This window comes from Netta rufina, assembly GCF_964035555.1.
Source record: "Netta rufina genome assembly, chromosome: 8".
In the NCBI taxonomy this organism is placed as follows: Eukaryota; Metazoa; Chordata; class Aves; order Anseriformes; family Anatidae; genus Netta; species Netta rufina.
In genome coordinates, this window is record NC_140131.1 from 10,098,993 (window position 1) to 10,125,215 (window position 26,223).

At 40.7% G+C, this 26,223-nt stretch overlaps 1 protein-coding gene across 1 annotated transcript in view; it reads left to right on the top strand.

The window, feature by feature from the left end:
- Positions 1-26,223, top strand: part of EIF2B3 (eukaryotic translation initiation factor 2B subunit gamma) — a 95,232-nt gene that overhangs the window by 13,940 nt on the left and 55,069 nt on the right. Inside the window, exons 4-5 of the mRNA XM_084291502.1 lie at positions 5,311-5,470; positions 10,083-10,194. Coding sequence (XP_084147628.1) covers positions 5,311-5,470; positions 10,083-10,194 — 272 coding nt within the window. The remainder of the gene's footprint in view (positions 1-5,310; positions 5,471-10,082; positions 10,195-26,223) is intronic.

The window sequence follows — 26,223 nt, forward strand, 5'->3', positions numbered from 1 at the left end:
TTAAGTCTCTTCCACTTTACTACTTTCTTTAAAAAAATAATAAAAAAATCCTTCCTTCTTTTGCTGCTGGGTTTCAGACTGAAGGACACTGTGCTTCCCCTGCCCTAGATCCTTAGGGTTATGAAGGTGCTAGCCTACAGCAAGCTTGCTGGGTAAACACACAGCAGGTAAATGCTTCGTGTGTGCTAACAAAGCACTAAATCATGCTTTTCTTCTGAATCTTGCTATCAAGGACATTACAAAAGCAGAGTGGGAATTCCCAGCCAAAGGCGGTCATCTGAGTTGGTGGTTAACAAGATCCTCCAGACATCAAAAAAAAAAAAGAACAACAACAAAAAAAAGAGGTTCCCTGCTCCAGTTACATCAGCAGCCATAGAGCTTCAAAGAGGTCACAGGTATGGAAATTGGAGGACTCTTCATGGAAGCTGAGATAAAAAGGGGTTCTCTAAAGGCTCGGATGTAAATTTTTTCTGATCTGAAGAGTGGTGAGTAATGCGATTGCTGGGAGGTACCTCTGGCTTGGCCTGGAGCATGCGAGCAAGCAGGCAGAATGTTTGCCCACAGCCAAACTGTTCTTCCCCTTTCCACTCTTTAGAATAATAAAAGTATTACGCACAAACCCCGCTGTTAATGCAACATATGGGTGAAGTTCCAGGCTATTGTGTTTAAAACTCTCAGTCCTAATTCCAGCAGTAATTATAACTTGTTCCTCTCCCCCTTGTTGTATGGTGAGCGCCACAGGAAGTGATGCAAAGTTCCCTGTTTGTGCATGTGTTAACGTCGGCTGAGCGGAGGGACAAAGTCTATCTCATCTCTTGATTTTTCTCCTTTTCCTGTCAAAGCCTCAGCTGTAATGCTGCGCCATTGGAAACTTTGAGCATTTCACCTCAATGTTGTGCCTGTCTTGGGGTCTGTTAGAAGCTGGTTCTGCTCGTGGATACGTTGCCTCTCTTCTGTTTATAATGCAATCTGACATTTGTTTTCCTCTAACTCTTGAGGCTGATTTTGTTCAAATTAGAGATTTCCTTGCAACACATGTTTTCTCATTTTTCTAGTCTGCAGTTTTTGAGGCCCTCAGCAGTTTAGGCTACAAGGTCCTGCCCTTGTCTATACTTGACAGAAAAGGCATAGTGAATACCATTTAAAAAGTCAGCGTTTGCTGCCAGCTATCTGTGGTAACCTTGATATCTCCTGTTTGAACAGAAGGGATCTAGCAGTCGTTGCTGAATATAAAAGAGTTTTTAGCGTTGCCTTTGTACGCAGGGTGTGAGAAAGTCCAAGGCTTTTTATTTATGCTGGTATATTACACCATATAATTGCCTCCATCTTTTGATCTATGGTATGAATTAGTTCCATTGAAAACATGTTTTCTATTTTTAAATCGGCTGTCTTGAACTGAGCTCTTGAAACATTCTGCTTTTTGGTTTTGTTTTTGTTTTTAGATGTTCCATATTGTGCTGGGCTTAGCGTAATTGTTGACATGTTGGGTTTGAGTTCTTTCTCTCTGCAGCTTTTCTGTTTTATATGCGAGTCCCTTGATGTTTTCTGTTAGCGTTGCATGTAGCCAGGCTGAGCATGCAAGTTATCTCACCTCGCAGCTCTGGAGCACGTGTCTGACGGTGCAGCGCTGTTACCCAGAGAGGCAGAGCTGAGACCTGGAGCTTGGAGCGATTCCGTACTTGGCCGAGCAGTGGGCGTTCAGCAGAGGCTCAGCTGGAAGCCCAGGGCTCCCACGGCGGTCAGCAGGGGCGGTGAAACGCCTCCGCAGAGCTCACAGCGTGGGTGGGATGAACTCACCTCCGCAGTAGCTCCTTTCTCTCCGTCGACGAGAAGCTGAGTCTGAATTCCAAACTGAATGCGTAAATCCCAAATCTGAGGTTCAGTGGGGCTACTGAGGCCAGGGTGACTTCCCAGGACAGTGGCACATTCTCCTCCTATTTCCTGTGGCTGTTCTGATGCCCACAAAAAGCGTGATGCCAGCGTGCTGGAGCTGCTTTCCCTAGACCTGAGCAGTATTGCAGCGTTTCCTTGCATTCCCCATCCCACAGATTCCTTGCTGTTCCCTCCTATTGCACTTGCCTGGTATTTCCACGTGCTCTGCATGGCAGCTACTGCGGAAGAGCCCTGCTCTGTGACGAGGGCTCCTCTCTGCCATGGAAGCAGCAAACAAAATAGCACACATGGACCTCAACAGAGCTGGAAAATGACAGAAATTTCAAGCATTTGTTTCATGCCCTATCCGTTAGATGGTCCTCCTTGATTTAGGACCCCTGCCTTGCCCTCCCCGCAGCTGGAAGGAGCGCTGAGCGTGCTGTTTGTAAGGACGTGTGCGTGCGTTTTGCTTCCTTTGCAGTGGTTCTGCTCGGGGTGTGGACTCGCTGGGTTTTTTAATCACTTCATGTTGATTCTTATCGTGTGTTTGTATAATAGTTTGGGGTTGATGTAATCATTGTTACATGTATTTCATTAAGAGGTGTGCGTGTGTGTGTGTGTACTTAGGTGTTTGCATAATTCATGAAGTCAAGTATGTTCACATATCCCTTGTTAGCACAGGAGTGCACGCAGTGAGTGCCTACCTCTTTGTATCGGTGGCTCCTTGGGAAGGTGCCCTGTATTTATATGGTATGTATAGAAGTATATACTTTAAAAAACCCACAAGTCCTACCATTTATTTTCTTTCTTCTACACCCACCCTAAAAAAGTAAAGAAAAACACACACTCCTGCGTGGGTTCTAGGATGGTTTATTTTTTCATTCAGCCATTAGTTTATTCGTTCAGGAGTTGTACACTGGAAAAAAAAGTGCATCCATTAGACAGTGAGGGCTTTATTTATGAGGGTGGTGGTGTTTCAAAGGGGAGGCTGTCAAGTCCCAAAAGAGCCTTTCATGGTGTATTCTCAGCGTGCTTCTGAGGCCACTGCTCTGCTCATCAGGAGGAGAGGCAGAAATGTGGGCTTTACAGAGCAACTGTGTGTTTCACTGGTCCCTGCGCTCACTGACGTTTATTTACATATTGGGAGAGTAAATGGGTAGAACAGATGGCAACCAGACATTTGGTGGTTCTGTTCCCGTATGCTCCTCAGGGGTCTTGCATTCAGTTTTTGCAAAAAGCTTGTCCTATAGCGAGGAGAAAAAAACCAGGAGCCTGTTCACGGCTATGAAAGGCTGGTTGGGATTTTGCTGTAGTGACAGATTCAAGCATTTAGCAACACGTGAAATAATTACCAGGTTTATTTTACAAGTCCAGCTAATAGCTCTTTAAGATAAGGCCATCGGTGTGTCTGTCTCTTTTGTTGTTGTTGCTGTTTTCACCATTAGAGTGAATGCATTTAGATGCCAAGTCAGAGATCTATTCCTTCTACAAACTGGGTTTGCAAAGTACAGCTCTCTTTATGTGGGTCCTGGATACATCTTGGCTTTTTCTGCAAGTACTTTAACTCATTGGTGCTCGTATAAAAATGGAATTCCTGAAGAATTTGCAGGCTTTTCCAGGGTATTTAATATGTATTTCTTCACTCTGTACAGTTTTGAAATGGAAGACTTACTTCCATACCAAGTTGATTTTTTTCTTCCTTTCTTTGTACACGCTGGAATGTCGGTGCAGATCTGTTCCAGAGTGCGAGGCTGCTTGCGTTAGTGGTTTGTTGTTTTTTTTCCCAACGTGCACATGTTGTTTGGTTTAGAGAAGTGTTAATTAAAGCACTTCTCCTGGGCAAAACCGTAATATAAAATACACACTCTGAAAATATGTTAAAAGGGGAGATGCAACGTAGGTTTTGGACGTGTAAAATATCTTAACCTGCACGTTGTTCCCTCCAGTAAATAAACCAGGTGTTTCTCTGTAAAGTGGGGAGAAATCAGATGAGGACTGAAGAGCTTGACCTTTTGTGCAGCGTGCCAGGTCAACAGTGCTAATAGTTGGTGACATGGTGAATTCCACTGACTTATTGGTAAACACGTGAAAGGGCCTAGCATTTGTAGCTGACCCTGACAAATACAGTAAATACCAGGCCTTGGTTATTTTTACCTGCATTGTGGAATCTCCTGATATTTGATTAAAATCTGTAAAGCGAACCTTTTTTTGTAATAAGAGGTCAATGCTGAGCTATTGCTTTTTGAACCAAGACACTTTCAAAGTAAAAGTAGAATTCTTGATCCTCCATGAGAAAAGCAACTCAGATTCTACCAAGTCTTATTCTAACGCCCTTCTTATTAAATAATGTCTTAAAAAAAAAAAAAAAAAAAAAAAAAAAGACAGAACTAGGAAGCCATGTTCCTCTTTGCAAGGAGGTTTACCATAGGAAATGGTAGCACAGGATGTGGAAATGTTCAATGTCAAGAAAGAAACAGTCTTCTTGAGACATATCTAGAAGGCTGATTATTAACAAAAATACAGCTGAAACTTGCTAGTTATTTGTAGGCCACACAGCTGAGATATTATGTTAGGATTAATTCAAATGAAGCTAATTACCAAACTAGTAGATTCTTGGCAGTACACTGTACAACCCACAGGAAATGCAGAAAATTGTTTCAAAGTGAGCATTTTTAGCCAGACTGTATTGGAAGTGTGCGTGGTTAATGAAGCTGATGTGTCTCACTCACTATGTGACCACATTTCTGTGATACGTGCAGCAGTTCCCTTATTTACTTTGTAAGGCACTTTGGAATCCTGTGAGATCAAATTTAAATAAAAGCCTGTTATTAAATAGAACCTAACTTCCTTTTTTTTTTTTTTTTTTCTTTTTTTAATATGGGGTATTGCTGGTTTTAGGAAATGTATTTCTAAACTTAGCCCACCATCGTTGCGCAATTACTGAGTAAATCACATCCTAGATACTCTTTGATTTTTTTCCCCTGATAAAATAACATAGTTTAAATATCTTTTCCAGTGATTTGTAGTCAGATGCTAAGTCAGCTAAAAAGACTTCTTCAGAAGGATTTCTTTTCTACTTCATCATATAACTGAAAGTAGCTATCGTAAATACTGCAGAATTTCATGGCAGTCTTGAAAGCCATGGCTTCTGTGTCCCAGTTCCTTCCATTAGGAGCAGATGATGGCAATTTAGATGATCACATATTCTTTATGACCCAGAGCTAAATAAGCATTAATCAAATAACTAATTCAGTAACAGCAGGACTCGAGCAATGTGAACTGGTAAAAGCCAGTAACTATTTCTGGCAGAGTATGGCAGACCCCAAGTTTTTTTAAAAAAATAAAAAAGTTATGGGTATATTTATTGCTAAGTCATCAAATGTTAATCCATATGTGGTCATTTGTATTTCTGAAGGGTTTATATTTTTTCTTTGACAGACTGATGTGCTAGTATTGAGCTGCGATCTGATCACAGATGTCGATTTATATAAAGTTGTGGATCTCTTCCGGACACACGATGCTACTCTGTCCATGTTGATGAAGAAAACTCATGAGCCTGCAGAAGTGGTACCAGGACAGAAAGGGAAAAAAAAGCCAGGTATGTAGATGGGAATATTTATTTATTTATAAACATTAGTGAAACCACCATCATGTGAAATGTGTGTGTGTATATATATATATATATATGTATATATATATCATATATGTATAATTATCAGTCAGAAAGTGAAAGAAACAAAAAGGTACAGATGCTCTGTTTTTCCTCACATTCCCTGGTGGGGGTGTGACTTGCTTTTTTCCAGCTCAGAATTAAGTATTAGACTCGTGTAATCGTGCAGGCTCCGATCCAAAGCTCACAAGAGTTAAGGGAAAAGCTCCAGGTGACTGCAGTGAGTTTTGGATCAATCCCTAAATTTTTGTTACATATGAACATTAAAACTGCCAGTTTTTTTTCAAGGGCACTCAGCATCAGTCAGATTGTAGCTGGGAATTTCACAATTGGCTGTCGGACCTGATTTAGATGGATAACAAATACTTCTAGAAATTCTTCCCTCTTGTGCTATGTACTGAATTAGCCTTCTGAGATCACATCCAGAAGCCTTTCAGTAGGCAAAACTCCCACTGATTTCAAGGATTTGGTTAGATGCTTATCTTGTCCTCCTTACTATAATATCTTAGGGCTTTGTGATCTTTAATGCATCTATTCTCACAACACTGCTGTAAGGCAGGGCAGAGCTATTATCCCCATTTTACTCCTTTGCTAAGTACTAAATGCCATGCAGTTGCTCCCATACCATGCCTCTCATTTTATTTTAATGGTATCTGTTAAATTGCTGAAGCTTGATTATTGCCAGCTTAGTGGGTCCTGGTCTCTGATTAAAGCTCAGAGGCATTACAGCAATACAAATAAGAAAGCATAGCTTCAAACTGTTTGAGAGGAGTGAAACTCAAGCCAACAGTTGGACTACGTGTGTGTCTGAAAGTGGAGGAAATGTGTTTTTAAAAGAAAGCTGCTTAGACAAAGATTTTCTGGAGCAAAGAATAAGGATAACAGAACCAAAAGCATTTTGCACTTAGACTTTTGTACAGCTCTAAACCTCCCTCTTCTTGAAAAGGCAATCCAAGCGATAATGGCACATACATGTAAAGCATTTTCAAGAGCGTTACTATAGCCACGAAGATGAGCATTCAGAAGTTAGAGATGGATGGATCTATGTTTAAACATCATAGCATAGAACATGAGCTCTGAACACATGTGGTGGGGACGATTAGGTACATGAGGACAAACAAGACTTTGAAGACTTAACAAGTGTGTAAACACACCAGGTTGTGCATGCATTCTTAATTTGCTTGTGAGCAAAACCTTTCTCTGTGGCCCAGTGTTCTTTCACAAGCAGCGAAAGAACCCTGTTCCCACCAGTTTTCAGAACTCCTTTCTCCCCTCCCAGCCCAACTTGTAGAGTCCTCAATTTTATGCTTTTCTTGAGAGTTATGCACCGTTGAGAGCTCTTACTTTTATACTTTTAAATATTTTTTTAAAAAAAGTTGCCAAACCACAACAGATCAAGCTCTTCTTCTGGGATCAGTTGTGACAGTATGGCTGTGGACATCATGGCTGGTGTGTCTTGCTTGTACCTCTTGATGATACAGAAGACCTTAGATGTCACCTGCTATTTGATCAGTTCTAGGAGCTGAGCCATTAAAACAACCTTTCCTTAAGAATAAAACCTGCCAAACGTTTTGCAGCAAAAATAGAAGTCTTGAACAATTATGTGAAGGTGCAGTTTTTCAAAGACTTATAGTGGAGTGAGATAGTAAAAAGTACGCTCTTGAGACACAACTCAGCAGCCCTTACTGAATGCCTTGTTTCTTCTCCAAAGAACTGGAACACCAGAGCTTTTCAAGGGAGGGGCCACCCAACTGTTTAAGCTCAGGCTAGCCACTTTTTCTTCTTTAGCCTTAGAAGCAGCTGAGCTGTTTTCTCTGAAGTTTTCCCAGTGTTGCTCTTAAGGCAGGCACCTAGCGTTAGAAATTTTCTACCAGTTAAAATTTGAGAAAGCTTGCAAGCGACTGAAGACAAGACGTTAACAAGGAGTGTGTCAGGCAGCTTTTTGTAGTAGGTGGCTCTGTTGGCTCCTTCTCTAATTCATGGCACGTACGTGGCTCTGTACACACTTGCACTGTACTGTTGGAAGCGTTATTACTAGGACATGGATCCCGAGTCCTGACAAGCCACTAAATATATCTGGGGCTTTATTTATTGCCTGTCTTTTCTTACAAATTCATTAATTTTTGAGAAGGAACAGCAAGACTTACCTCCCATGGCTCATAGTGTCTGATGCAAAATCATTTCTTTTAGAATATCGTTAAGCATTCAAGAACTGTGATACAAGGAACAGTTTTTTAATTAGCATGAATTGCTGTATTAATCAGCATTGATTCATACTGATGATTCTCTGAAATGCTTGACATAATTCAGTTGCAAGTTACAGGGTGAAGTCCATTGGCTTCTGTACTTAGAGGATCAACTGTTGGTGATAATCATCTCATTGGCTTTTCAAATTGATTAAGAAGAGGCATGGCAATAAAAAAAAATAGAGTAGAGAGCTGGTGAATGGTACTAACCCAGATAAAGAAAGCGTGTCAGGAATTCAGGCACCCAGAGTGGAGCCATGTGCTTAAAGGTGATGTGCAAGGGATTGGGGTGAAAAAGTGTCTGTCTGAACCCTTCTGTGTATAAAGAAAAGCAGAAAAGATGGGGATGGTGACTCTTCTGCTTGTTTTTCTTGTCTTGAAAGCAGCAGGCATGTCATCACTGGTATTCCCTGTGTTTGCCAGAAGACCTCTTGGTGGTCTTGCAGGCTGCATCGTGTGAATTCTCTCCCCTTAATTGAGAGGGTGGGGATACTGAATCTTTAACAAAGGTGTCTTTTTCCCAAGTGTCAATTAATTATGCTTGATTAAAGAGCATTTTAGAAAATCTGACTGGAAATTATTTCTTCTCCCTACTGAATTGCTCAACTCCCATTCTCTTGCGATGTGGTTTCTTTAGGTCATCAAAGCTCTCGGAACTGATGGGATGTAATTTCTGGGGTAATTAATAAATTACAATAGCTGTGTCAAGTCCTTATTTACATGTATCTGTTATGAGGAGGCAAAATGCATCCCATATTCTATTTTCATATGCTAAACCATTTTTTTAGTTAATATCACTGCAGGTTTAACACTTCTCTCATACTTTCCTCACAGAGGAAATTGATTTTATTCATTGATTTTAATTTATTCATTGATTTTAATCATAACTTTTTTTTTTTTTTTTTTTAATTATGAAAGTAAAGCTGCTAGTTGCCTATGTAGAAATGCAGGGGAAAACTTCCCTTCATCTGGCATCTGCTCCAAACCAACTGGTACTTTCTAGCAAAGTGAGCTTTATCCTGATGGTACTTGATTTGTCAGCCTTACATGTCCAGGCCTATTTTTGTATTTCTTTGCTGTATGATTAATTTCTGAGAAGAGGGTTTGCCTGATCACTTGGATCAAAGGCTGCCAGTGGGAGAGCTTTGAACAGCTGTGTAGATTTGACTTTATTTTGATAGTGGCTATTACTATGGTAACTCTGAAGGAATAAATATGAAGAAAATAAGGTAAAGGGCTGAACTGGGGAAAATGGGGTTAAAAATGCAGTTTGGCTGTGAAAAGATCTTAAAGAATTAACTACTTGTTGAACGTGCTGTTACTTCTATGTGGTTAAAGGCTTAGAATCTAGGAGATTTAAATCTGCAAATTTGGCCCAAAATAGTAGTATTTAGTGGGAGGAAAAGTTTGTGTTTTTTTGTTAAAACTGTAGCATGGCATTCTTGTACAGCCTGTGTTCATGTAAAAAGCCATTTATGGATGCCACCGGAGTTGTGTTACATACTAAGTGCGAGTCAGCTGCCACCACTGTATTCAGAAGGTGTAAAAACCTGTTCACAAATAAATGATTTATATTTCAGTAGACCAAAGTCACTGTTGATGTGCTGTCACTGATTGCAGCAGATGGGAGTTGCCATAATAATATATGGGACTGTTAAGTATTCACTTGCTTGGCAGTTTTATGAACAGATACTTGAAAGAAGTTAACCCACCCAGAAGCATCAGTGGCAGAAGTCTCAGAATCTATACCTTTATGTTTGTGTGTGATCTAATATTTCTGTTGCTCTCTGTATTTGTCTGAAATGGGAGATCAGCTGCAAAGTAGTTATGTCTTAACTCTCTTAACTCTCCAGACCGCCTGATTCTAATGTGGAGTGATTTATGATGAGGAAGAAGCAGCTGGATTTTGGAGAGCTCTCTGCTTGCAGTTGAGGGGGAGAGAGAGAGAAGGAAAGCACTCTTAGCATGGCTCACGATGGAGTGTTACATGCTGGGACCTGTAGTTGGCACCTTCATAAAAAGGATGCAAAAAGCTGCAGGGACAGTGTTTCAAATACATGTGTATCAGCTACCCTGACTGAAAAGCAGTCCATAAATATTATGTAAAAAAAGTATTTAAAAAAATAAGTAAATATTGTGGATTTTTTTTAGCTTTATTGAAAATTCATTGATTTACAGGGTCAGTGTGAAACCTAGTATTTTATATTTCAGAGCTTGGTGGTGGTCCCATTTGTCTTCCCAGCAGATGTTAAGACAGGGTTATATAATTTTATTTTTTTTATTTTTAACTTCAGTGGAGCAGCGTGACTTCATTGGAGTGGATGATACAGGAAAAAGATTGCTCTTCATGGCTAATGAAGCTGACCTGGATGAAGAACTTGTCATTAAAAGATCCATCCTTCAGAAGTAAGCTTAATAATAGAAACTGCACTTGGAATGGGGGGGAAATAATGGTGGAGTAGGAGTGATGGTTAAAGACAGGAAAGAGAATGAATGGGTGGAAAGGTAACTCTCCATGAAATGAAGCCAGTGTCAGTATAGTTCAGATACAACTTAGATTCAGATATTCGGAAGTGGTCGGCCTAGGTCCATAGATGAAACTCCAGTCATACTGTATCTGAGAAAAGCTCTTAGGATTTCACACACTCTTTGTGCATATGAGGCACAAAACCCTAGCTGTGTTTCCTGGACGAAAGAAGTTAATTAGAAAAACTTTATTATATCCACCGTTAAATTGCACTGAGGATGTGGATGAATATATTAAATATGCCAGATGTAGCTGAGCTTTCCATGCAGCATAATCCATCTGCTTTAGTAGAAGAATGAAGGATGGTTTGTTGTTCTGTATGCTCTTCTGTAAAGCAACTTCAGTTTTCTAAGATGCGTATTGTCTGACATCTTCTGTGGAAGCTCTGCTGGCTCCTTCAGAGAGCAGCCTTTGTAGTCTGTCCCAGGCTGACAGTCAGGCTGTCACCTCTGTGAGGTTAGACACCTGCGGGGCAGCCATCTGAGAGCTGGGAAATTCGTCCATGTGGACCCTGTAAGTCAAGGATGAGGACATCTGGGGTCTGCTCCCAGATAATCCCTCTGTGAAAATGCCTCTGCTGTAGGCCACGTGAAATATCTGAGCTTTAACAATCCTCTGCTAGTTGTAATCTTTCCTCGAACATCCTGCTACCAGATGCGAGGGAGGTGCTGTATGCCTGCGGAAAGATGACTCGTCCTCTGCCAAAGTTGAAGGATTACCCTAAATGATGGTGGCCAAAAGCGAGCCATATTAACTGCTGTGATGGAAAGAGTCTGTCCCAGGGTGTCGCCACTGTCTCTCCTTTCTTTTTTTCTTTTTTTTTTTTTTTACTTGGTTATGGCACGGACGGAGCTGCAGGCGTGCGTTCTGTCCATATGCAGCACTTACCAGCATAATATGGGAAGTAGAGCACTGGTTGCATTCTGTGGTTTTGAGCGAACAAAGGCTAATATGTCTATTTTGAGCTAAGGAGGAATATTTTATCTACTGTTAGTGATGGGCTTGTCTTTATGGCTTGCGCTAGCGGGGAGCTACGATATAACAACTTCAAAATTGCTGTAACATATGTGAGCTTATTTGACCTCCGATTTTACAGGTTCATCTAACCAGAGGTTTCTCATTCCTGTTACCCTATAGCTAAATTAATCAGGCTTTATCCTCCGGGCCAAACTTTGCCTTCAGGAACACCTGTTCAGTTACATTGTCTTCAGCAGACCTTCCTGAATGTAACTGTTTGGGAACTGGTAAATGTAGTGTTGGTAATACACAGATGGGGCAAAGTCTGTGTGTGTCTCTCCTAGCTTTGAGAGCTGTGCATACGTACATAGAAAGTGTTAATTACCTTCCAAGTAAAGCCTACAGCTGACAGTCTAGGAGCAGAAAGAGAGAAGATCTGGTAAGTTTATTTATTTAAAAAAAAAAAAAGACATTTTACAGTGTATGACTACACTTGAAACATTTTCAGGTGGAGCATACAAGTAGCCAAGACTGATTTTATTTTGAGATTCAAAGGATAACAAACAGCCTGGCAGTTTGAAGTATCAGGCTGAGGATTTGGGCCAGTATCTGCTTGGGTGAGGCTCTGGTGTTGCTGTTCTCCGAAGCTGCCTGCTGCGGACGCTGGTGCGTGCTGTTTTACAGCTGCCATCTTGGAGAAGCTGTGAGGGAAGAAACAAACTATATGGAAATTGTCAAATATTTTCATATGAGGCAATTCCAGGGTAGCAACAACTGTGGGAGCTCTAGGAAGACAAAGTGTTGGCAGCTGATGAAGTTCTAACCACTGCGTTGTCTAGACCTGCTCAAGCCCCGACTTTCTCATGTGAGAAACAAAAGCAATGCCTAAAACTATCTTTGAAGTCTTTTTTTATACATCATAGTAAAGCGAGAAAAAAAGGAGCAAGCCCAATCTCGTTTTTCTTCGTGGATCACTTGAAGTGACTGACTTTCAGCTACCATGTTGGCTGTTTCTTGATCTCTGGACTTTGTTTTAATGAAATAGCAGGCGTTGTGGCAAGATGGGAGAATTTCCAGTACACTCATTTGTTCCTCTGCAAAATACAATAGACATCTTGAGGGTGTTGCTTTTGTTTGTTTTGCTTTTAATGGGCCCTTTGAAGGGTTATGGTGGTCTTGTTACATGAACTCTAGAACTCTTTCAGTGCTTGGTTTGCTTTTCAGATCCTTTTCATTTTCTTTTTTTTCCCCCAACCCCTCCTGCTTTTAAGGAGGGGGTGGAAATGGGGACAGGGAGGGAGTGGTGGAGAGAATGCAGAGGGAAGATGAGCTTTTCACTAGAGCTAAGAATCTTGTTACTGGTAAAAATCTAGATCCCCTATAGAAATGGTTCAAAGAACCTTTGGCTTCCCCTTCTCTCAGGAGGGAAGTTCTGTTGACAAAACACGCAAAGCTGTAGAATGCAAATTTAACTCCTTGAAGAAAAACCTTTTTCCTGACCTTTGCCTTTTTCCTATCATTGGATTTCACACTCTTCGCTTTCCTGCCATAAAGGAGCAGCTGGCGGGGAGGGACAGGGGAAAATACACATTCTCCTGAGTACCTATTGAGCATTAAATGTTTGTTTGCTCTTGACTCAAGTATTTTTGTAATAATGAAAAGTGTTACGGAAAGAAACATTTTAATAGGATTTCTACATTCATGGTGTACGCAGCTCTTTTTCTCAGCTTGGTTGAAATTTATTTTCAGGACTTGTTGCTTTGATTTGTTTGTGGGTGGCTTTGTTGGTTTTTTATTTGTTTGTTTGTTTGTTTTTGTGAGTTGTGGATAGCTGCATTGTTTCTGAGAAATACCTCTCCTTGATACACCACAACAAGGATTCTTGATTTTTCTTCTTTGATTACCAGAGCAAATCTCTCAAAAGCTTTTTTTTTTTTTTCCTTTCTGTGCTGTTAATCACGCTGATGACAAGTCACACAGGTAGCACGCTCCCTGGAGTAAACCAGTGCAAAACAGGATCGGATATATCCATTCGGTTATATTTTGGTGCCCATCAGGATGGGCTGGGAAACAAATTTATTTGTAGGGCCTAGAGAGACTAATGCTGCTGGGGAAAGGCTTTTCAAGGAAATGGTTCCCTGTTTGGGTAATGAGAGCTTATAAAAAGCCATGAACAGCCTGTGCATGTCATTCACTCTGGCAAATAGCTGCAAGATGAGATACTAGAACGAAAGAAATACAGTTTGGGGAAGTTTCAGAGCCAGTTTAGGGCTCTTTGAAGAGGAAAAAAAATAAATCTGTGCTCATCCCTGGAGCCTGGTTTTGCCAGTGACATCTCTCTGACTTAGGGCTTGGCAGCATGAAGGAGTGAGGAAATGATGAGAATTCCATAGCTGCCTTTTTTGTTTTCAGAGAGAGATGGGGCAAAGGTATTTGTTTTCAAAGCACAATTACAATGGACGGGGAACTTTTTGCTCCACCTCAGATATTTATGGTCATGCAAAGTGAGACAGTAAAAGACACCTGTTGGAGCAGGTCTAAATTTGGAGCATTTCCTTTCAAGATATTGTGGGCTGTGTAAGGGTGAGTTCAGCCTTCGTGGGTGTTCCATCTGCACAGACGCAGGTGCAGGGCTTCTCCCAGAGAATATGTTAATAAATCACCATGACAATTCCAGCTACTTATTACCTCATGTGCTTCAGACAGAAAGGAATACCTCATCTATAAATATATGCAGGACTAACATTAGGAACCTTGCAGAAACAATGCAGATCTGTTTTTAAGATATTTTAATAAAAAGAGGGGGAGAGAGGGTAAGACGGGGGAGTCTTTTCTTCCCTTTCCCCTTGCATCATGAGAATAAAAATGACTGGTGTAGTGTAATTTTCAAAGTCCACATTGCCAAGTGGGTAGGTAATGGGAGTTCAGAAATAGCTTTGATACACTTGATTTCCTTTCTATCGCCTTGGGATGTTGCCTTTTTTTCTGCTGATAATTTGTCTTAAATAAGTGGATCGTATATAAACACTGCAGCTTCCTTAGCTTTGCTGTTCTCTGCCACTGCTCTCCCTGGGAAATTGGCATCTCTGAAATACTCCACTACTCCTGTGGTGTCTCGTTTGTTTTGTCTTTTAAAACAGAATTCCTATGAGGAGGGATGGGAGCGACACACATAGAGGCAGATGCTCCACTGGGTAAAGCAGCCTGAACTAGATCATGGGCAAGATGCCCTCTTTTAGGGTTACCCCCTCCACCTTGCCCCCAACTGGATGTATGGCTGAGTACTTCATCAGTCACATGTATCAAAATAAGTTGGATTACTTCTCATAGATAAACAGCAAGACTTTGATAACTTGGATTGTTTTTCCTTGTGCTTTAGTGAGTGGTTCCACAAGCAAGACCACTGGCAGATCTGACAGGAGGGATGTGATAACCCCACTCGGTAGGGGAACCCTGAGGAGCAGCTCAGGACAGACCAGGGAGCAATAACTTTTATTTGGGCTCAGCTGGCTAGAGGATTAATATACATATGTTAGCTTTGTGTTGCTCCCACGTGGGGAATAATGATAGTTTTAGTATTAGCAAACTTTTGTTACTAAGCTTTCTTTGTATTCAAGTGATTTTTTGAGGAATATTGTGGGAAGATGTTGGATGTTTCTTTTCTCTGAAATATGGCTTTTTGAAAATGATGTGTAGAACTTCATAGTTTTGCTGCTGGTCCAGATCTTTTCTTGCTGTTATTTCAGATCTGCTCATTTCATAAATAACAATAAAATTTTCTGACTAACATCCAGAAGATAAGTCAGGTTCATTTTTGGCTCCTCCAACACAAAACCAGGAATTGTATGTGTAGATTTAGGTAATAATCCTCTTGCAGATGCAAAAGCCAGAGAAGAATCTGGTTCGCCTTCCCAGAACTGAATTAGTTTCACAGTACTAGGAGGAATTTAAAAAGTTGTAAAAAGTTATTTTAGCCAGTAAAGCAAGCGGATCTGACTCTGAATCAAAACAGGGAAACTAGGTCTATTGAATAAGAGGGTGTGATTTTTATACACTAACTTCTCAGACTATAACCACACTCTAAAAATCTTGGTGTAGCTTTAATCATATTTCTGTACAGAAGAGGATTTTGCTAAATGCTTCAGAAAAGATATTGGCCTATGAGTTTTTGAGGCATGAGTAGGGAATAGATGCTCATAAGATGCTTTTGGAGGTCTTACTTGCCTGTTTAGAAGTTTCTCATTTCCCTAGGAGTAACTGCTGTAGCCTAAGAGGCATTCATTTTCTTAGAAAGTTTGCATTTCTGTTATGCATTTAAGCCTTGCTCTGCTTTTTCTGTAAATATGTTGGGGATGAGTGTAGCCTTCAACTTCAGAGATTGAGTATTTTTAAATTATTCATTGTTTAGAAGACAGATTTAGCCAAATATAAGGAAGACATTAATTTGGTGCTTTTATATGTTGTGCTTGTACAGCAAACATGAATGCACTATCAAAGCAGTTCACGAGACATTGGACGTTATATTTTAAGGAGCTGCTATTACTTATTGTAATACTGTTGCTTCCACTGGATTTTATTGTGTTTTGCTCCTGCCATAATATTTTATTGATTGAGTGAGAGGTTGGAAAGAATGTACAACGTGTTCATGTCCTGTTTATAAAAGAGAGGTCGTGCCATGTCTTGACAGCTTATACAGGTAAGAGGTCATGAATCTTGGAACCGGGAAATATTAGCAAGGACTTCTATTAAATTTAGCTATAGAAAGATTTATTGACAATTGATTTTATTTTACTGCAAGATCCTTGCCAGCATTACAGTAACCGTAAGACTAAAAGCAGAAAGTTTGAGGCTCAGCATTTGGTTTCTAATTGCAACACACATTTACTGACATTGATCGCCATTAGTCACTTGTCTGATGCTGCGGTCTCAGATTGGCATTTAGTCCATGACTTGGTTTTACTTTTTGAAGGTTTCAAAGCAGGAAGAGATGACTGTTGTTTGGATGCTGTAGAGTACGTGTGTAAACGTAATGCTCTGAATGAGTCACCGGGTTGGATAATACTGAAGCTGAATCTCAATGTTAGTCTAAAAGAAGGCTGGCTCTTGAAAAGATGTCAAATGACCCGTTCATTTTTTAAAATGATGTCTCAATATTTTAATACAGCTGCCACCGTGCAATTTTTATCGATGCATTGAGTTCATTTCACAAAGTAGGCAGGAAACTGCATCACTGGTTGTTTATATGACATTTTTACCCATGTTGATCTAGATGTAACCTGTATGATATGGAAGTTTCTCTGAATGGTCTGGTTAGGGGAGAGGCACAGAATGATCAGTGTTTTGCTCTCAACATATGTTTTCAGCCATCGGGTGTATTTGGAGAGGTATTGTTGAAATCTTAGGGGTTCGCCTTGTGTCCAGCACCCCCAGAACGACCGGTAAGCAACAGAGGGGCACAGACTCCTTATTGTGTGCTTGGGATGGTACAGAGGGAAAAAGCCAAAGGTCAGAGGAGTTATCCCTACTTGTGTGAGTGCTGTCAGGCTCTCCCCTACCACATGTCAGCCATGTGTTCCTCATCAGCGGGATGTGGAACTCCATGACGCAGAGCAGACTGGAATGCGGAGTTAGTTAACACCCGCCGTTGGGGAATTTATCAGCCAATGTGGAATACAGGGGGGAGGAAACAGCCTAGTTTAAAGCAAAGTAAGGGTGAAATGAGGCATGTGACTGTTCCTCTTCAGTTAAAAAGGTCTGATTCTGCTTGGGGCTGAGGTCCTGATTCCTGAGCTCAACCGAAGCTTACTCTTGCGGTTTGCCTACCATTCTCCAGTCCTCTTTTCTTGGGTTTTAATCCCTCAAATTGTCATGCTTAGCAGAAGTTTTCTGCAGTGTTCTGGAGGCAAACGCCCTTGGGAATTTTGTAAGGAACTATTCATCTAGCTCACGCTAAGAAACCCGGACTTTGAAGAGCCTTTTCTTCATCATGGGTGTCGAGATCCCAAACTGCTAACTTGCAAGGATACCTAAAAGCGATGAATACCTAAAAGTGATAGTCTCTCCGTGAACATTAGCTACACTCAGTAGCAACTGACCTGTAGTTGCCTAGTTTTTCTTAATGCTGATCTGCTACACTTATCTCATGGCTACTGTGAACTCTAACCGGGATGATTTATTGTAACGTTTAGCACTGCTAAGGATAGTGTTGAAGTCATAATGGAAAGAGTCAGAACATACAACTAGCTGGCTGAAGGTATGTGTGCCCAGGATCCCTTATTGGGTTCGCATTCGACTTTACTCACAGCAAATATATATCTTTCAAAATGTTTCCATTCATTCAGAATACAATGCTGAATTCCCTCTTGAATAGCTGTTGTGTGGTTCTCCCCAAACAGCATTGTGCTGGCAGTTTCTGGAATTACACAGGAAATGAAGAGCATAGCAAACTTTCCTTTCTCTTGCTAAGACAAACTCCCCGGGAGTTCTTCCAGTAGATCGAGTAAATAGCAGAGATCTATTCCTAAGGGCACCATGTCCTCTACAGTTCTGCTTTGAGAAATCCTAATTTTCTCTGGCTTTAAATCCTTCCTTTCTCTTCAACAAATTTATTGTGCCATTTCTCCAGCTAAAGAAGATTAGATTGAGATTCCTTTTACAAGCAGCAAAACTACTTAGCCAGTTGCTTTAGAGATTTCTTATAAGACTTTCTCCTTCCCCAGTCACCAAATGTGCGATACCCTGGTAGGAATAAAGAGAAAATGCCCATTGGACCTTGATATCCAAATTGTCAGTGCAGAACGCTATACCTAGCACAATTACACGTTTCAAGTATAACTTGCATGTACCTGCATACCTCCGTATTGGCCAGTGATAGGTGTTGGTATTGCTTTGGTTGATAATTTTGTATTCCTTTAACCTTTAAAAAATAAAAACTGGGGGTAGGGAGCGGACAGTGCTGAGGAGTATTCGTAATTCAGGTTAGTGGAAGCTCAAGATTTGGAAAAACCTGACTCAGTCAAAAGGTACAGATTTTAAAATGGAATAATTTAAGGCGTTCAGACAGAAAAATTTTGGCTGATGGACTTTAATTAAACTCCAAAGGTTGGAAGCAAACCAGTAAGAAAGCAAGGGAAATTCAAGTTAAAGCTGAACTTCTAGTTTTTCTGCATATAAATCCTCCAGCAGCTGGTGATATTTGCAAGAGCTCAGGAGACTGTCTTTCAGTATTCCCTTTGATTTTTCTTTGCTTTATTATTCCCAAGCTGTAGCATTAAATATCATTTCAGAGGCCATGCTTGTCCCAAACTTCTCTCTGTTCCACCTCTATGGTTCATGTTTTCACACATGTATGCATATATGTGTAATATATAGCTTTGTTCACTACTGCATTGGTACAGCAGTTACAGAACTAGGTGTGTTGTTTCTTTTTTTCCCAAATGAGCTTCAGCGTTGCTGAAAATACCTCTGAAATTCCCACTTCTGTGACTTTGAGCCTTCGCCAGGTAGAATAGTAATAACAGAATCACGGCCAGCAGTGCCATAAATTTCAGCTGAAGTATCGGGTAAGAAGGCTGATTTCTGTTTGTACTGTTGTTAGAGATATTTATGCAGGGCAGGTCTTTCAGCAAGTGTGATTATTTTCAGAGAGGCCCTCTCTCCATTCTTGCATTAGAATGTTCTGGGGATGTGTGCGGGGAATGGCACCTGATGAACAGCAGTCAGACAGAAGGAATAAAATCCCTGGAGAATGAGCCTTCTCTCTGTGGCTATTTTTCACTTCTAAGGCCACTCGAAAAATATTGTTCTTCAGGTAGATCCCTTTCTGAGATCCCTGTGTTAGCATTTGGGTGCCTGCCATTTTCCCAGAGCAAGAAGCTACTGAGGACTTAAGCTTTTCAAGTAGGAAAGTATGCGCGCACACATTTTGCAGCACCAGACGCTATTGAAAGAATAATGGACCCTTCCCACATTCAACTCCATTCTTCATGTGCTCACTCCCAGACCTCTGGAGCCACTGTGCTAGCAAATGATTACATTCTGCTTCTCTTCCGTAACTCTTCCTAAACAAAATGTTAATTGAGACGTTGATTTATACAATTTAGATTCCTTTGTTAAGTCAGTGTAGTTAAAGGTAGCCTCTGGTTATTGAGGGAATGGATCGCTGAGCCAAATTAATGCTTGCTGGTATGTTTTTCTGTATCTTACCATTTGGGAAAGTAGTATATGTGTAAGGTTTGAGGAATATGCCTCCTTCATCTGTTGGTTTTAGATGTGTGCCATGATAGGGGAGCTCTAGAATGCAGGATTGCGTGTGTGTTCTGGTTTGTATTGTTAGGTGAAGGAAGCAATCTGAAAAATAAAAAATAATTTAAAAACTACGGCATTTTTTGCTGAAGTCTAAAAAAGTATATATGTTTGTTATATAAAACCATGAAAATAATCAACCTTTATGTTCACAGCAGTAGAGTACTCTTGTTCTTTAGGTGATTTGGTAATGGAAAAGATAAAAAACTAACATGTGAATTGTTACCTGTTTGCATTAAGAATGCCTTGGAAATAATGTACAAGGAGATCTCACTTCTCTACAGGGCTTTACGGCCTTGAGAAGTCCCCTTAATGTTTGTCTCTCATAATTTCTTCGCTTTTCCAAATGAACACAGTATTACTTTTCCTGCCTCGTAGGAGCATAACTCATGAATGTTTATGTCAGTACTGTAAATGAGAAATGCTGCTCTGAGTGCAGAGTGTTAGCTGCTGTCTTTCCTGCATTTCGAATCAGAGCAGTGCTTGTTGAAACAATCTGCAGGAAGCAGCTGATGTAACATACATACAGCATGAGCTACGGGTCATGTTTATACCTCGCTTTCCAGTTCCAGCCACTCACATTGCTGCGTCTGTCAGACCCCAGGAATATTGAAATGTATCACTGTGTACAATAGTACTCATTCTCCAGTTTTTCATAGAAAAGCATTGGACATATGGTGAAAAATGAAATGTGTTTTGTCTCAAATCAACAAGCCACTACTCCTGAGTGTACGCTATGGACTTTTTAGATAGCTGGTTCCTTGCGTACACGTGCTCTGGTTTTATGAATACCAGCTCGAGTCTGGCACAGCTCGGAGTGGTGCACCTGAGCTAACACGCGGCTGTAGCGCTGCCAGGGCCAGCCAGGGAACTTTCCCAGCCAGCTTTGGAACCAAAGCAATAGTATCGCGTAGGCTTGCTCAGCTCCATGTCTCTCTGGATAGAGGAGAAAAGGTGATGCTTATGTTTTTTAATCCTTGCATTCGTTTTGCTGATGACCGCTTGCAGTTTGGCCATGTGATGATGATTATTCTGAGATAAGAATTGCAATTTTGTTACCCTCATGTGCAGCTTTGGTCATCACTTTCAAGTTCCACTGAAATGCAAATATCAAACGATTTCATCTTTTATTTCATCAAATTTCATCAAATAGCTTGCTTCCTACAGTAGGAAAGTAATTCTGTGTTGAAGGCTATCACTCCAAAGACTAACTGCTTTCATTTCCTCTGAATGTTTTTAAAGCATGCCAACAATTTCCAATGGGTGATCTGCTTTAAAAAAGTCTTTCCAGGTGATTTGGACATCCATGTGTGACCTGCTTACCTACTTTTTTTAATGAAGATTTTATGCATGACGAGTTAATACTTTCTGAATCATGGATTGTGGTGATAAACAGTGATACTGCTCTGCTAAATGCCTCAAAGATTGTGTGCATAAATGAAGATCTAGGATGTGAGGAAACAATCCCAACTTGTGCCAGGGGTTTAGATTGGATATTAGGAAGAATTTCTTCATGGAGGGGATGGTGAAGCATTGGAACAGGCTGCCCAGGGACGTGGTGAAGGTCCCATTCCTGGAGGTATTTCAGAGGCCTGTGGATGTGGTACTGGGGGACGTGCTTTAGTGGTGGGACTTGGCAGGTCAGGGTGATGGTTGAACTTTGATCTTGAAGGTCTTTTCCAACATAAACAATTCTGTGTTTCTAATGAACATGTAAGTCAAGAATACGATGAACAGCAGAAGCGCCAAACACCAGGGCTGAAGCACAGGTGAGTAACCTGCTGCAAAGAAGCTTTTTCACTTGACCTGTTTCTTCATTTTCATTTTTGAAGTCCTAGAAGATTGTTTCACCATTTGAAGGCAGTGGGTAGCTCCTGATGCCAGGATATGAAATTGTGCTGATTTCAGCGACAAGAACTGGCTGTAAGATTTACTCCAAGTCTCAATGCCAGTATCCAGAGTCTTAGGCTACTGCAGTTTCCTCAGGTTTCTAGGGAAGCTGACACGTAGCTGGTGAGTGAGTGTCTGTGGGCACTGCCTGCAAAGTTACTGGATGGTGAAGGGGTAAAATCTGAATAGAGCTCTTCAGGGTAAAAACAGTCCCAATGAATGGGGATTATGGGAAGGTGTTCTGCACATTAGTGCTTTGAGGCCACAAGTAAACGTGTGCTGTGTGTGTCGGGGACTTGAGGACAATTGCAGTGTGTGCAGGTGCAAGATATGGGGCCGTATCTTTGGAGAGGCTGAGCTGATTTCTAAGAGCAACTTTACTCGTCAAAATAGTTGACCCCTGCTTGCTGCAGGCCAGGTACAGTGCGGGTATGGAGGATAAGATGAAGTTATTGAGAGGAGAGAAATTATCGAGCCTCCAAAGCATTCATTTAATATAGCCACTGACTTCAGCATTGTCTCCAAAAGTAGGTGTTTTCTTGTTTACACTTACAGTTGATACTTACTCCCCAAATTCTGGAATGTTTTGGCTTTTAAATCCAATGGGAGGAAGGAGTGCTAGAGACAATTTGCGCTGACATGGAACAAAATACAGTGAAAAAAAGTGGAGGAGAACCCATTCTTTAGAAGTCTGGTACGTTACCTTAAGCAAAAACATCCCCTTCACTGCCACTGTTTGTCCTGAAGAGAATCCTGCATTCACATCTCTGAGGAACTGATTCTGTCAGCCACTTGGATAGTTGAGAAAGACTCAAAATTGAAGTTAAGAGTTCCAAAAAGTACAAGAGCAAGTGTTCTTCTGTTACTTGACCATTTTGTGCTGACTTGCGAAGCTGAGATTTTCCCCAGAGTACATTTTGTATGCTTTCGGAGTGTTTTTTATTAATGTAGTGATTTCACTGCTGAATGACAGCAGGTTTTTAAGCACTGCTATCGCTTCTAGCAGCACTTTGAAAGGAGAGGTGATTCTCCTCGCCAGAAATAGAACTGCTGTACAGTATGGTTTGTACTTCCAGAAATTCCTTCAGGGCTTCAGTTTGTATTTGATTTTTGGCTGGTTTGCAAGATTATATGATCCAATCGATCCAGTCATATTTTTAATTGAAAGCATACATAGCTTGTATACACTAAGAAGTATCATTTGCGTGTAAGGAAGAGCCCGTGAGAGGGTGTTTGAAAGTTCTTATCTGCACCTGGGCACAGAAAAAGTTTAGCAAGTGGTTTTGTGTGTATCCGTTGTATATTTATTTCTTTAATTTTTTTTATCAATGTACGTCAGAGTTCTAAATACAAATAAAGTGTGCTATGCGGGCTAATTAAATCAATGCCTCTGTGGAAGAATTTTGGTTCTGGAATTGCTCTTGTAAATCTGAGATATAAACAAAAACCTAGTTACTTTTATATCGTTTTCCTCTGCCTCATGTACGTGATTTTGGAAGTTGGAGAGTTATATGTTTATGCCTGTTTTTATAGCAGAATATTTGCGTGGCTGAATTTTTATTGAAGCATAATTCCTGGTTTCCTTAAAGTTGAGCAAGACTACTGTACAGTGGGAACATACATTAATTTGAGTCTCCATGCAAGGCTGTTCATTTTGAAGCTGTTAAGGCAGCACATTGTTCTCCAGTGTTTCTTCATTAAAAGTTGTTTGCCACTTCTGTACTTTTCACTGGCTTCAGCCAGTGAAAGTACCTTGGAAGCTTTTCCTGAAAGAAGGATGCACAAAGAGCAGCATGTAGGCCGTGGGATCCTCCTGTCCCTCCTTCTCCTGCCCTACCTGTGGGTGATGCAGGTACCAGTTTATTTTCTTCTCTTGCATTCCACCTGCATGCCTGAGCAGTCTCTGGAGGCCGTGTTTAAGCTGATTTTAGTTTGTTCTTTTTTAGTGGGTTTGCAGCATCCTTGTAGACTGAACTCATTGTGCTAGTTCCTTTAAAATGTGGAATGCAAAGATAATACCTGTTGTAAGAGTTTAGAATGCAAATGGACCCTACGATTATGGATATCATCACCATCATTGGCATTAGTTGTGAAATTCTGGCTTTTTGATATCAATCTATTTTCTAATTAATTCTGAGATACTCATAAAACCTACCATTTCTAAGGAGTTGATCTGGGTGCGAATGATCAGACCCACTACTTCTGCTGAAGTGCAAGAGCCCCCTTTTATTTCTAATAGCAAAGTATTTTGAGAGCAGAGCCCAGAAGTTCAGATTTGAAGAAAGAAGCGTAACACTACTCTTTTAAAGCTTCCTCTTCGTTTTGGTTCTGCTTACTGCTTCTTACCTTTCTGATTTTTTTTTTTTTTTAATACTTTTCTCTGCAAAAGCAACCTTTGTAGACTTGGCCCTTTTTTCATATTGCTAATGCAGTCTAGAGGCTCAGCACAGGTCTTTATAGTCAAAGCTTACTTCTAATACATTTTTTCCTTACAAACTAAGGGCAGGACTGTACACGAAATCTCTGTTATTGTATTTGTGCTTTGTACTCATGTACTTGTTGACTGTTTTACAAGCCAGTAACGTAGTAGCCACAGGCTAGGAAGCTTGCCCAGAAATCTGGCATATTTAATTAGTGCTAGTAAACAAGCAGAGTTTCAAATTTAATTTTTCCTTCTTTAATTCCTATAAACCTCAAGCCATTTAAAACTTAATTTTGACACTAGTTTCGTTTATGCAGTTGGATAAGGCTGAAGCAGTCCACAACCACAGATGGAATAGTCCCAGTCTCTTCCAAGCAAGAAGGGAATAGAAGTTGTTTTGTTTTAATAGTATTTGAGGTTGCCATAAAACTGTAAATGATAATCTTCAGGTCATCCACCATACATTTTCTTTTTCTTTTCGTTAGGCTAAGTGTTTCAAGATGAGGCAATTGCCCTACCATGGGTTTAGCCTTGTAAAGGAAAAGGGTTGGATTTGTTGCCACTCTGGTCTTTGTACCGAGCAAATTATGGAGGCATCTGAACTCTCTTACCCACCGTGGCCAGATTATTGCTTCTAGTCTGTGCGGTTTAGGTCACTACCACAGCTGGCACGCTTGGGAGAGAGTTCAGTTGCTGTCTTCTCCTCTTGCTTTTTCAGTCCTGGCTTGTGATCTGTGGTGAAAATGGCTCTGTGCTACTGCTTTTTGCATTAGGGACTACTTAAGTCTAGATTAATGATATTTCTCCTACTTAATTACTGAAGCCAAGCTGTCTCCTGACGAGAGGGCGTGCCAATGTCTCTGCATCACAGCCATAAAACGATTGCTAATTTTAGCAAAGAGCTGGACTTTGTAATTACAGCTGAAAAAAAAAAAAAATATATATATATAATATCAGTATTTAAATTGTGCAAATACACTGAGTAGTGTCTTAATAGCTGTCAAGACAGCTTTTCCTTCAAGACTTGTTTTAAAAGAGCAGTGACTGTCTCATAATTAAAGGCAATTCCCACCTACCGTACTGAGGTAGCACACGCTGAGCTGTGCAGAACAGTGCATGAAGCTTTTAATTCAGCAATAATTATCCAAGGCAGGAAGTTATCCTCAAAATATCATCTCACTACGTTGAATTTGCCAGAATTTATTCTTGCCCACTGCAGTGTTCTGATCGTCACGTTACCATTGCGTAAAAGGAGCAAAATTCCTTTCACTTAACCTCAAGCTGTTATCCAGGTCCTAGTAGCGGGTGAAAGATGAGGAAAAAATTTGGAAATCCAACGCTGTCCTCAGTGCAGTGCATGTTTATGTCCAGCTGGGCTCCAAGCTGTAGTACTCCAAGCTCAGTGTCATCCTGAAAGCATTTGAGGTGTCAGCTCAGAGTAGTGTCATGCGGCAGCTCCTGCTATGGCTATTAACAAATCTGGAAATTTGAAATCATGAGTAATCTGGTCTAACCAGAAGCTAATGCAGTGTGGTTGTAACTGCTGTAATTACTTGCTTAAAAAAATGCAAATTTGGACTTTGGGTGGATGTTAAATTCTTCTTGTGGTAACAAATGTTCCTGTGTCCTTCCACCCCCCCCCCCTTGATATTTATGTTAATCATCCCCTGGTATTTCTGATGGTGTTTTGTAAAACACCAGTTACCTATTAAAAGAATTACTCAGAGCTATTTTTGTTTGAAAAATGAAGAGATGTCTGCAGTTGGCTTCAGCCTGACTTCAACTTTCCTTTGGTTTTGAATTCTCTTGTCACCGTGCAACAAGAATGATGCACTCTCTAATTTTAAGGCTTTATTTGAATGACAGTCTTATCTGATGCTTTCAAAATATCTGCTAACAAATATGGTTTCTTTTGAACTGGACAAGTATGCAAGTATCTGTATTGCATGCGTGGTGTTTCTGTTGCTTGGTGAATCTCTGCAGTGCAGAACTGGGCAGTGTTCTAATGCTGATGTCATCCTGAGCCCTGATGGCTTTCTGTGTCCCGAAAGCTCCTGGCTCGAGGTTGATGTTGCCCTGCCTCCAGGCTGCCGTGTGTCTGAGGATGCATCTGAGCACGTGGGCTGAGTCATGACTTGAGCTTAGCCAAGTCAGGAAACCCCTCTGTCTTCATTCAGGGAAGCAGGATTCATCAAGTCTGACTGCTGACACCTCGCCTAGTTTTTCTTAAAATGTGTTTTTCTTACATGTACCTATTCAGTGTTGTTATGTATGTGGAACAACCCGTGTCCTGGTTGTCACAGCCAGGTTTCCTCTGCACTGGCATCAGAGCCAA